This window comes from Poecilia formosa, unplaced genomic scaffold, assembly GCF_000485575.1.
Source record: "Poecilia formosa unplaced genomic scaffold, Poecilia_formosa-5.1.2 Scaffold795, whole genome shotgun sequence".
In the NCBI taxonomy this organism is placed as follows: Eukaryota; Metazoa; Chordata; class Actinopteri; order Cyprinodontiformes; family Poeciliidae; genus Poecilia; species Poecilia formosa.
Window position 1 is genome coordinate 1164 of NW_006800734.1, and position 13184 is coordinate 14347.

The 13184-nt window shown below is 36.0% G+C and overlaps 1 protein-coding gene across 2 annotated transcripts in view; it reads left to right on the plus strand.

Annotated features, from left to right (window-relative positions):
- The first annotated feature begins 1546 nt into the window (after positions 1-1546).
- Positions 1547-13184, plus strand: part of slc7a10b (solute carrier family 7 member 10b) — a 23713-nt gene continuing 12075 nt past the window's right edge. Inside the window, exon 1 of one of the 2 annotated variants that reach the window (XM_016666777.1) lies at positions 1547-1836. In XM_016666777.1, the coding sequence (XP_016522263.1) occupies positions 1623-1836 (214 nt within the window). In that variant the 5' untranslated portion in view covers positions 1547-1622. The remainder of the gene's footprint in view (positions 1837-13184) is intronic. The other variant, XM_007543290.2, reaches the window with a different exon arrangement.

Sequence of the window (13184 nt, forward strand, 5' to 3'; positions counted from 1 at the left end):
CAAATGGTCTTAGATCGTGACTTGCTAGGAGTTTTAAAAGGGTCAGAGACAGCTTCTGATTGGATGAGCAAAGGTACGCCTTATTTGAATAAATTAAAGACAAGAATACGCCTTTACTGTAAAACTTTCTACACAGGAGTGTAGGAATCAGATTTGCTCTTGCAATTCTCCAAAGTCGTCTTTGCACGTCTTTGCTTTGCTTTCCTTTCTTTCTTCCTTCTTCTTTTCCATTTGTCTCAGGTAAATGAATGTATGTCTCTGTTGTTCTGTAGTTTCTGTTGTAATTTTATGCGTTGTCTTCTATTGGATTAAACTCTGTAATTCTGTGACGTCTGTACTCATTGTTGTTTTCTGTGTGGCTACACGCGGTCCGCCGGGAGAACCTGGGATCGAAGAAGATTGAGCCAGAGTTTTCTTAAGAAATATTATAACCTAAAATCTTCTTCAACAGTACTTAAAAAGTATGCCTAAAAATTACATGAAAAATACTTTGTAGAGGCCTAAAAGACATACTTCTGCATATGTATTAATTAGTTTTATTTTGTAATCAGGTTGCTGCGTATTGCAGACTTCTGCCCAGGTCCCTCTTGAAAATGAGATCTGGATCTCAATGGGGTTCACCCAGTTAAATAAAGAAAATTTTAAAAAGGCATACTTTAGTAGCCTAAAATTTACGCTGAGATGTAATTTAAAACATACTGAAATTAATAATTTAAAGTAGTGTTAAGTGAATTTTAAAAAATTCTATTTTGAGCATATATCTTAAAATATACACAAAATATATATTAAATATACTTGAGCAAGTGTATATTTACACTTGGGCAAATATATATTTTGTTCACAGAAAGTATACTTTTATTTAACATATTTATTAAAAGTGTATTTTGGTACAATTATGTCTAATTTCGAAATTGGTACAAGTATACTTTTAGTATACTTCAGATAGATTTATAGGTAGAACGACCTATAAATATATAGGTTGTTCTACCTATAAACGACAAATATACTTAGTATACCAAGTATACTAAGCATACTAAATATACTTAGTATACAAAGTATACTAAGTATATAGGTCGTTTATACTAATACTTAGTATACTTAAAATGTACTTTCACAAATGTAAGTATGTTTGAAATATACTAAAGTATACTTTTTTTCACCTGGGATGGCATAGAAATGGACATAATACCATTCAGTTTCCAATTTTCTAGCTAAAAACTACAGTTAGAATTTGTAGAGCAAAGAACTTTTAGAGCTGGACAAAATCTTAAATGTTGACTTGATTTGCACATTTTAGCCCTGAGAGTATAGGTGTGATACGAAAGTGATTTATCACACCAGCAGCCAGAATTTTTGTCAGAACCTTCTAAATTTGATCTTGGTTAAAAGGTCTCCAGCCTTTTTAAGGTTCCTTCACAGAACCCCCTGTGAACATGACCGTTGCTATCCAGCACCTTACCACTGTCCATAAAAATTGTTTGGATGCGGTTAGAAGGTGCCTCGGGTTTGGGACGGGTCCCCCTGGGGTTCCTGAACGTATCATGGTGTGTTCTGGGTATTTAACATTCTACCCTGGAGAACGGCCGGTCGTTGCGCAAGCGCAGCTCTTTGAACGTGCATGAATGAGGAGTGAGGAAAGCTCAGGAGCTTTGGGAGTACTGGGACTGAGGCGAACTCGGACCGGATCAGACATGGAAGGACAGAACTGCAACAACATCTGCTCCTGGACGCATAAACCCGCTACGGACTCCAAGAAGAAGAAGGAAAAGGAAATCCCGGAGAGGGTGACTTTGAAGAAGGAGATCGGGCTGCTGAGTGCCTGCACAATCATCATAGGTGAGGCAGGAAAACAAGCTGCGTGCTCAGCTCCATTTCTTACTTTATTACTGCAAAAGTTTTCCTCACGCTTCTGTTTGGTTCTAACTCTTTTTACCAGGCCTAAAGGGCTGACGGGTACTACTATAAGGCCTGCGTGTCAGTGCTGTGGTTTTAAGTCATTCCACAGATGAGTCTAGTCTGTGACACTGACATTACTAGTACACATTATTGCACCACGATTGTTTTTGCTTGAGTTAAAATTTGATGAGGATTGACAAGTTTTGGCCGTGACAACAAAGTGTAGGAACTTTTTATTTATTCTTCCTTAAATTTAGCTAGTTTATATTTTTTTTCCCACACTTCAATTTTCCCTAGTATGGAAAACCAAAACAACAAACATACTGGGAAAAATTTACGTGTGGTAAAAAATATAAACTAATAAGCTGAATTAAAAAAATTAAGAACATTCACTGTATAATTTTAATTTCAGTTAATTTTTCTCTGATGTTAAACATTATGAAGTGTTGCTGTCTGCATTCCCATGATGTGAAATCTGCCCCTCCCTTTTGCATGAAAAATAAAGGTCTCCCAAATTTGGAAGATCTTATGTTTTTGATGTTTTATTAGACAAGTATCTTCAACCCTAAAAAAAAGGGTTGGAGATAGATCTGAGAGGAGAGGCAGCAAGTAATCCTGTACCTTATTGTTGGCCTGCCACCATTTGCCTCAGACAGATGACATGGTGGTCTCATGGTGGTTCTGATGTTCCGGAAGCTGAATCTGAACTCTGCTGCCAGAATTGAAGTCTGAAATCACAACCACTATCTCGATAAATTTTTGAACCAGGGAATATTTTTTAAATTTACAACGTTGAGCGTTGATATGAAAACTCAAGGTTTCAAGGGCCACTGTCCTGCAGTTTTTAGATGTGCCACAGGTACAAAACACTGGAATGAAATGGCTTAATTACCTCCTTCTTGTGTAGAGGCTTGCTAATGACCTAATTATTCTGTTCAGGTGTGGTGCAGCAGAGGCACATCTAAAAGTTGCAGGGCAGTGGCCCTCCAAAACTGGAGTTTGACACCTGTAATGTAATGCAACATTCCTTTATAAACTTCAGGGTTTTTTCATCAGTTTATAATGTTTAGTAAATATTTTAAACATGAAGCACACAACATAAAAAAATCAAACATAATCTAGTATCTAAGGCTACAAACTGATCAATGCTTTTGCTGCTGAAAATATTATTTCAAAAATTTTGATTCTGTTATACCAATAAACTTCAGTTCCAGGAGAACAAAAGGTTTCTTTCAAGTCTTTTAGTTCAAATTTATTATACCAGTATTTTATAAGAATTTTCTTCTGCTCAATTTAAATTTAAATGCATCCAAATATTATGGTGTACCAAAATATTATAAACACTGCAGTATTAATGATCCTTAATTATTAATACAGAAAGATTTTTTTTTTATTTCCAAAGAAGTTTGTAATTACAGCACAGTGCTTAAAAAAGGAATAAATAAATAAAAATCTTACCATCTCTGTGTCAGATGTTTTCAAAGCATTAGTCAGGAGACCCGTTTATTCCAACCCATACATAATTCTCATTGATGACATTTTATTTATGTTCTTAGTCTAAAATTATCCAGCTTTTTTAACATTTATTTCAACACTTAAATTTAATCAAGTTTATTCTGTGTTTGAAAGTAGCCAATCTTAAGTTTTAAAACCATTTTTGGCTTAGAAAGTTCGCTACTTTTTCAGTTTCTGCATTTCAGTGACATAATGCTGATTGGAGTTTCCTTCACAGTTTTTCAATCTATGGCTTGTGGACCCTTAGAGCTTAGCTAGCAGTGGTCCTTCTGTTCAGGACTCAGAGTTAACAGGAACAACTGAAACAGTTTCTCTGATATTGAGCATAAGAAACCTCTATAAAAGTCATTATTTTCTGCAGTGGCAGTGTGTGTGCGACGGCTGTGTGTGTGTGTGGTCTGTGTGTGCATGTAATTTATCTTAATGTCTCTTTTCACTTCTCCTTGCTGCTGGCATCGCTGCAGCGTAATCCTCCTCCCTCTCTCTCCTCCGGCCCCCCCATCAGTCCAACTGGTTCTGTTATTGGTTCTGTGGGTTTTCCAGACCGACCCTCATCCAATGTCCATGTTGCCCTCAGATGAAACGAGCATCAAGCATTTGAGTGTGGTGCCTTCTTCTCTCACAACTCTGAAGCAAGTTTATCTTTTCTTTCTCCTTGCTGATGTTAGACAGCAGATCAACAGAGGTCATTAACAGGAGACCAGTGAATGGAAAGGTTTCATCAGTTCTCTGGTGTCAAAGATCAGCACACATCTTCATGATCCTCTGGATCCTCTCGATCTCTTTCATCGACTGGTGGTGTTGATCTCTCCTCCAACAGGGTGGCGAAGTTCAGGTCAGAGGTCAGATGCCCTGCAGTGAAGTTCAGACAGAGGAATGGTTAGGAGCAAATAGAAACCGATTAGGGTATTTTATTTATTTTTTTTACAATAGTTACTTAGTTAGTAGTTTGGTTAAAGTTAGGATTAGTCATTGCTAGGACAACAGTAAGTGGCTAAAATGAATGAGTCCTGTTATAGCAGGACTCTGCTTTAACAGGGCTTTTTTTTTTTTTACCTGTATGCTGTTTTTCATTAAATCTTTATTTACTGTAATTATACTGCATTGACATCAGTGGTGGAGATCCCCAAAAATACTAACTATTGTAATAAACTGTTGACATTATTTCAAAAGGTTTTCTTTAAGTTTCTATTTTCTCATTAAAGTGGTTCCTTTTGTTTTAGACAAGGTTAGAATTTGCTATGCGTGACTCCTCATTAAAAAAGGAAAATATTCTTTTGATGCAGATTTATGTCTTGGAAAGTATTAATGTTGTTATGTCTTCTATTATTATGAAAATTGCTTAATCTGCTTATTTTTATTATTAATTCAAAATTACCTATGTAACCGCTTACAATAAGACAAACTAGATAATTTATTATCTTTAAATAATAGTTACATATCTTCCTAAAAATACATTTTTAATTATAATTGGATGTATCTAACCTTAGTAGTAATGTAAAAAAAAAAAGGTGCTTTGATGATTATTTCTGATTTTTGAAATTTGAAGAGAAAAAGTTTATCTGAACACTTTAATGACTTATTAAAAGGTCCCAGTAATGTTTGGGGCACATATGCAAAACCAAAACAGTCATTGAATAGCATTTTAAATAGAACTGATATTGGAAAAATTAATATTTCATTTTTTAATGCTACAATATATATTACATTATATAAAAAATACAACAAATGAATTGACTAGCACTTTAAGTTATGCTGCTCTTCTATCTTCTGCACTGATCTTACCTCTTTTTGTGAATGTTGCAATATGTATTTTTTCTGTGTTGATTAATGAAGTAGACAGTCTCTGCAGTACCAGAGAATTGCAGAGACGTAAGACTGATATGACACTGTCATAAACATGACATAACACCTGAACATAAAGACGTCGCTATGAATGTTTGACTGTTGTCATGAAGTGTCATTCAGTAAATGACACTTTTTATGCAAAGTTGCTCTAAAAGTTGCATTAAAAGTCCATTAAAAGTGCCAACTTTGCATGATTTTATAAATTATGATAATTTAATGCAAAGTTGGCACTTTTAATGGACTTTCAATGCAACTTTTAGAGCAACTTTACATTGAAAGTGTCATTATTTACTGAATGACACTTCATGACAACTGTCATAAACATTCACAAAGACTTCTTTATGTTATGTCATGTTTATGATGGCACCATGTCAGTCTTATACACACCCCTTCAAATAAAGTTTTACCAAAAGTAGTTTGATCACGACTTTTAAAACCATCTTTGGAAAAAGTATAAATGGGTACCAGCTAGGTGAAGCATGAGAGCATATCTTGTATCTTTCTGCCATTTGGAACCTTTCTCATATGGAGTAACACTTACAAAACCTTCTGAATTTTTTTTTTTTTTTTTTTTTTTTTTTGCTTTGGACAACGTTCAGATTTGGCTCTACATTTGTTGAACTGAAGTGTATGGTGAAGATGTAAATGGTCATATAAATTGGTGATATTACCTCTTGTAAATTGGTGCAAGGCACTATCAAAATGGAACATCCGTCTTGTAGCCAAAATTATTCCAGATAACTGACATTCTGTTTGTTTTTGGTAATTGTCTCTTGATCGTTGCTCATTTTCATTATTATAAACAGCGACTCACTCCAGTGTAGGTCTGCTTCCACAAACTGATTTAAGAATGATTGTGATTGGTGGATTGCGGCACACAGTGTGTGTCAGGTACCCTTGAAATTACATGAGAACATGGTGAGTTCATTTTCCTCCTACATTACAGCTACAATGTAGGAGTGTAGCTGCACTGCAATAGTGTAGCTGCACTATTGTGCAGCTACATAGTCATGACGATGCTCTAACGATATACTGTGCAGCTCTAATTTATAAAGCGTTGTTTGTTTAAAGTGATTGTAGCATTTCACATTTGCACTAATGATTCTGAATCTGTTCATCATAGTGTCATGAAAAGAACCATTGTGATGCAGTTAACAATATTAGAATAGTGTTTTGATAACATGAGGCAGTCACTTCCCACCTCTCCAGACCAGAGTGTGTGTTTTATGTCTGCTTATGTAAGGGCTGTGTGTGCCACTTGGTTGCCTTCTGCTGCGCTACTGGTAGTGCTGTAGCCTGAATTTGTATGACCTACCGGCACTCTTCTGTGCATACTGAGAATTTATTGAAGACTGTCCTGATTAATAGCCTCTACATTCTTTCCTAATTCCTAGTGTGAGTGTTGCTTAGGAAATTTACACAGTCACGGAAAACTCCTTCAAATGATAATGATTGATATAAATTGTGAAGCAGTTTGGTCAAGTGTTGTATGAATGAATTTGACTTTGACAACAAACAAATTCACTTAGAATCAGGATGTGTGCTGAATCACATGACAGCCTTTTGGACAAACATCCATAAATTGAATTGTGCTAAACATGATATCCAAATAACTTTAAAGTCACAGTAAAAACACACACACAATTCTAAGGTTTTAGTGTATACACAACTTGGTTTTCACCAGGTTCAATTTTTTCACAGTAAACCTTGTAAACTTTATTATTCCCTGAAGAGCTTTGGTGCATGTTGGTCAGACAAATGAACAAAACAATGACAATACCACTTGAATTTTTTCATATTTTCTCCCATAAGAAGCACAAACTTCAATGTGTTTAATTGAGATTTTAAGGGATAAGCAAGCATATAATACTTGTTTGTGATGTTAAATTTCAATAGAATTATAAAGCAGCAATTCATAACATATATCTTCTTGAGACATATTACAAAAAATATTATTTCAATTCAGTCACACATAGAGGAAGGAAACAATTATGGTTTATTTCTAGCCTAGTAAAACCAACCCCTTCTCCTGCTCTACTTGCTTCATACAGAGTAAGTTATATTTTTTTCGAGCAAGGCTGCACAAGAAGGCAATGACCAGACTAATTTAATTCAGCTTTTTATAGCTTCTGGTGAGGCAGTGCCTACTAGTCATTCCATTTCAAATTAACCTAGTTTAAAACCAAGTCAAAGAGGGTAAATTATCGAATAAAAAAAAAACTACATTCTTATTAACTGAGCAAAGAAAAAAAAAGTGTTTTATTTAACATAAAATCTCTATCATAAACTATTTTAACAGTTAAAGATGTGATAAGTAGCTTTATGCTGACCTATAGAAATCTGGCTGCATCAGTAGGATCATGTTAGCAAAAGCCAGTTAACTCATTCCCCCTTTTAAAAATGGACCAACTCCATGAATTACTGTCTGAAAAGAAGGACCGAGAATCACATTTTATTCAGGTTTATTGATTCATCCAGGGCAAATTTTTTGAATACAGCTCTTTTAAATATCTAACTCTTATTTTGTTTGTATTCTTAGTTTGCCCACAATTCTCTGAATTCTCGGATTTTTCAGCTGATTTAGTAAGAAATACTGATAAAGTCATCAGGTAGAATTTAATTTTCATTTAGACATTGAAACTGAAACTTAATTGTAGCCTATAATAAATCTTAGACTCTATTAGCTTTACCCAAGACGTTCCCTTCAAAAATATATATTTTTAATTTGAACAAACATTATAAACATTAAATTAATTAAAGAATTAAATTATTTAACTGAATAAATAATTAAATAAATATTTATTTATTTATTCTCTGTGAGCCTTGGAGCAGTTCCCTAATATCTCATCAATTTTCTTCATTCCATCCTGAATATCAAACATCGTCATGTCGCTGTGTCTCAGTCTGTTTTGAAGACATTTAGCTGAGAGGTCCATGTCCCAGTGGCTAACGTTTCTTTGGTCATGCAAGTTCTTTTCTCATTTGTCCAAGTCGCTCTTCCTGTTTTTGAACTTTTGTCTATCTTTGTGTGATTACGTCACACAAAGATAATTTAAGAAAACCTAAAGGCCCAAGTAAACTTGACATATTATGATTTTACCGCTTTCATTTTAGACCATAATTTGACTAAGCATCTGTTTTTTTGTTTTTGTCTAACATCTTCCAGCTCCATTTTGTTGCTTGTTGTAACCACCAGGGGTCAAGTGCAAATCATCTGGGATGTGTGATTGATAGAAGCAGAGCTGCATGTCCATTTATTGTGGCCAGGCACGTGCAGAGGGGGGNGAAAGGCACCATTAATGCAGAGAACTATGTTCAGGTTCTAGAACAACATATACTCCCATCTAGACGTCATCTCTTTCAGGGAAGACCCTGCATTTTTCAACAACATAATGCCAGATCACATTCTGCAGCAATCACATCATGCCTCTGTAGGAGAAGGATCCGGGTACTGAAATGGCCAGCCTGCAGTCCAGATCTTTCACCTACAGAGAACATTTGGCGCATCATAAAGAGGAATGTGTGACAAAGAAGGCCCAAGATTATTAAAAAGTTAGAGGCCTAAATTAGATATGAAAGGGAGAGCATTCCTATTTCTAAACTTGAGAAATTGGTCTCCTCTGTCCCCAGACGTCTGTTGAGCAGAGGTGGGACCAAGTCATTGTTTTGCAAGTCCGAGTCAAGTCTCAAGTCAAGAGCTTGGAATTTCAAGTCATTTTGAGTTTTTTTTTTTGTTTGTTTTTTTGTTTAGTTTTTTAACAATGTCCCAATTATGCTAATGTAAATAATAGACCAAGTGTTCTTAAATCAAACACACTGACGCACTCATTGCAAATAAAGCCCAGTAGTTTTGAATTTGGATGTGCTAAAATAAATATCTGTCAGTCCAAGTGGGGTTAAATTTACAGCTAATTTCACATCTCAGTATTGGTAAAAGCATGTTGCGTGAATCAAACTTGCCACAATCACTAACCAAGACACAAAATAATGTGGCGCATTACCATCCAGAAACATTCAGAACCGCCCCACAGCGATACATTCAGGGTCCTTACAACTGTAGAATCTTTTACTTTTACAGCAATTTCTGAAGGATAGCAAAATTACTGGGTTTTGATTTGTTTTCTAGCAAAATTATGCCACATGGAAATTATACCACTTGGAGATGGTATTTCAACGACCATCATGCCGCCATTTGAAGAATTATAACTGAAAAATCAGTAGACTTAATGCACTGACTGCAATAAACAATCTATTTATTGTCAATATAATTTCCAAACATAGATGTCTTCAAATACACCCGTATCTGTCAAATTTTGGATTTGAGAAGAATATGGGAAATGTCTCTGTCCAGTGCTACTGTTAGAGGAGGGGGGCAGTAAAACTAACATAAGAGCTGGGGGGTGGGGGAGGAAAGGATATTTATGGAAAAATAGAACGGAAGCAGGGTGGGAAAGGGGTGTAAAAAATCAGTTTCCCTTATGAATCCACCATCCATCAATAGGCATAAATCCCAGGAGGATGTGGGGGTCAGGACTCCCTCAATCTTGGAAAATTCTAAAATTGTCCCCCTTCCAAGGAAATCACAAAAGAAACCATTGTATTTAAACAATATCAATATAAAAAAGGCAATAGAAACAAAGAACAAAGTAAATCTGCTATTCATCTAAGAAAAATATTAGAATCATGTTTTAGGTCCTCCCCCCCATTGTTAGAACAATGGTTCAGTCCAAAGTGTAGGAGGAGCAACAGCTGCGCTACTGAATGACACAGCCTCCTTTAGAGCCGTGAGGAGGTAGCTGTGGCTCTGCAGCACTAACAAAAATCGTCCAGTAAATCAATACTTAAAGAAAAAGACATCTAACACGTTTTATTTACTTTCACTGTTCAATAGGTAGAAATACATTGACAATAAAAATCAGACTGCAGTTCATAATTTCATTACTTTGGCTGAATCATGATAAACTGCCACCTTAGCAAAACTGCTACATTGCTTTAATAGACTTAACTCCTTTTTCTGTCAAAGGCAGCCATTATTATATTTAGCTCTCTAACTCTTACTTTAATAAGCAGAGTTTGAAACGGGAGTGGCTGAGCGTTAGCACTAGCCGACAGCTCAGTATGGGAGCTGAGAGCAGACGGGCTACTGCAGCTGGCAGTAAGTATGCCTTTATTTCTTATCTTTTTATCCTCCAATAATGAGGTGGGATTTACGCTCTTGCAACTGACCTGTGATGGAACTGGACCTGGTTCATCATTATGATGGGACAGAGAGAAACTTTCTTCCCCGAGTTCAGTACACAACCTGCTTTCTGATCCGGACCCCGCTCACTGTCCAAAAACTAACTGAGCTAACACCATAAACATCAATGTGGATACGTACGGATTTATACAGCATGACCAAACATAGCATACAGAGAAGTGGTATCACCAACGTAACTCAGAGTTGCTAACATGACGTTAGCTAGTCAGTTGTCTCATAGTAAAAGAAAAGTACCGCTTACCTCTTTGTGCAACTTCAAATGCCGAACAGTTGGAAGTATTTCCATCCGAGATCCTGGTCTTGCAGGTTTTGCATGTTTCACTCCATTTTTAGTTGGCTATTTCATGATTGATGTACCCAAAAGAAATTACTCACAGGAGTATATCTGCTTTGATCGTTTTTTTCCCACGTTATTTTTAAATCCTATTAATTTGATTGGTTGTGCTACGCACACATACATACGGAGTGTGGAAAAACAGAGACGGTCTGCGCCTGGTAATACGGAACGAGTGAAATGAATTAATGTGGCCACTTTATAAATAATGTGTTTTAAACTTTTGACTTGAGTCTTTTCAAGTCTTTTCAAGTCTTTTCAAGTAAACGACTTCAAGTCAAGTCCCAAGTGTAACTCTTCTTGTCTAGTTGTGGGTCACCTAGTACAATACAGAATAAAAAACTCTTCACAATGTGGCTTTGACTGCAGGCAAGTGGTCCGACAGGCTCCACCAGCGCTCCTCAGAATTCTTTATTATTATTATTATTATTTATTATATATATATATATTTTTTTTTAGATTTGATCGTATAGTTTAAACCTAAATACAACAGCCAACAAACTTCCAAAAACAAAACAAAACACTCCCATTCAACGAATCAATCAAAAATAACTAACAGCAAAAACAGTAAAACAACAGACAACTGTTACCAGTTGACAGGCACGTGCAGAGGGGGGTGCTGGAGGTGCTTGAGCACCTGCCCTTTTTGCTCCTTGCCCCCAAGTGCCCTTTTGGTCAAATTATTTATTTATTGATTTATTTATTTATTTATTTGTTTGTTTGCTATTATTATTTCCTAAGCCCTCTTCTGACACTTAAAAACATGTACTAAAATTATTTGCTTTTTTGTTTTTTTTGTACAACATAATAAGCCGGTCACCTTGTTACCTTTGACCTTTTGCCCGTGATGCATGACGCAGTTGCCTCTCGCGCAGTGAGATAAGGCGGCTAACTGGAGCTCAACGTAGCGAACGTTCCAGATTACAGAACAGTTTTTGGTGAATTAAAAAACCGTTTTTGGTGAATAAAGTGGAATAGACTTTGTTAAGGAAGAAATATCTAAAATAGTTANTGTCCATTTATTGTGGCCAGGCACGTGCAGAGGGGGGAGCTGGGGGTGCTTGAGCACCTGCCCTTTTTGCTCCTTGCCCCCAAGTGCCCTTTTGGTCAAATTATTATTTTTTTTATTTATTTATTTATTTGCTATTATTATTTCCTAAGCGCTCTTCTGACACTTAAAAACATGTACTAAAATTATTTGCTTTTTTGTTGTTGTTTTTTTGTACAACATAATAAGCCGGTCACCTTGTTACCTTTGACCTTTTGCCCGTGTAACTCTTCTTATTGTGTTGTTGGTCACCTAGCACAACAAAAGATGAAAAACTCCTCACAATGTGATTGACCGCAGCCAAGTGGTCCGACAGGCTCCACCAGCGCTTCTCAGAATTCTTTATTTATTTTTTTTTAAGGTGTGATCGTATTGTTTAAACAACACAACGGTTAACAAATTTTCAAAACCAACACAAAACATTCTTATTCAATGAATCAATCAAAAATAACATCAACAGCGATAAGCGGTAAAATAACAGACAACTGCTACATCAATTAACAGTCAAAACACTCACAAACATTTTTCTATATAACAACAAATTCACTGTCTGAACCCACCTAGCACAACAAAAGATGAAAAACTCCGCACAATGTGATTGACCGCAGCCAAGTGGTCCGACAGGCTGAAAAATAAAAGACACAATTAGCGCCGTGACTGAGTGGTCAGCCACGAACACCAACCGGCGCAGCTCCCACTCATAGGGTCACATTTTTCCAGCCCAACCACAAGAAAACTTTACAAATTATATTTATAGACAAGGGTGTAGGAACGAGTCTGTCATTGGGGGGGATGCATATCGGAAACCTGACAGATCAGTAAATAGCTTGAGCATAAATGTTAAACAATTATGCCATCAACACATCAGTAACGCGTTACTCTAATCTGACCCTTGTTTCAGTAACAAGTATTCTAACACGTTACTATTTACAATCCAATAATCAGATTAAAGTTATGCAGTATAATGACTGTCATTCCAGGATGAACACTCACTTTAGCATTTGCCTCACAACTAGCAAGCTACATACTCTGGTAGCACAGAGCCGACCAGATTCTGATATATTTTATAGGTCAAAAGACATTTGATTATTGGTCAAAATGCATTGATATAAATTGACTGGTAATTGAACTGGTTCTACTTATTTCTAAAACCAAGATAGAAAACAGCTCATAAAATAAGACACAACAGTTTTAAACTCAATACAGCAGTTTGACCAACAAAAATAAAATCTCAACAAGTTTTGTTCTTTAACATCTCTCTACATCAGTGCAACACTTTGATC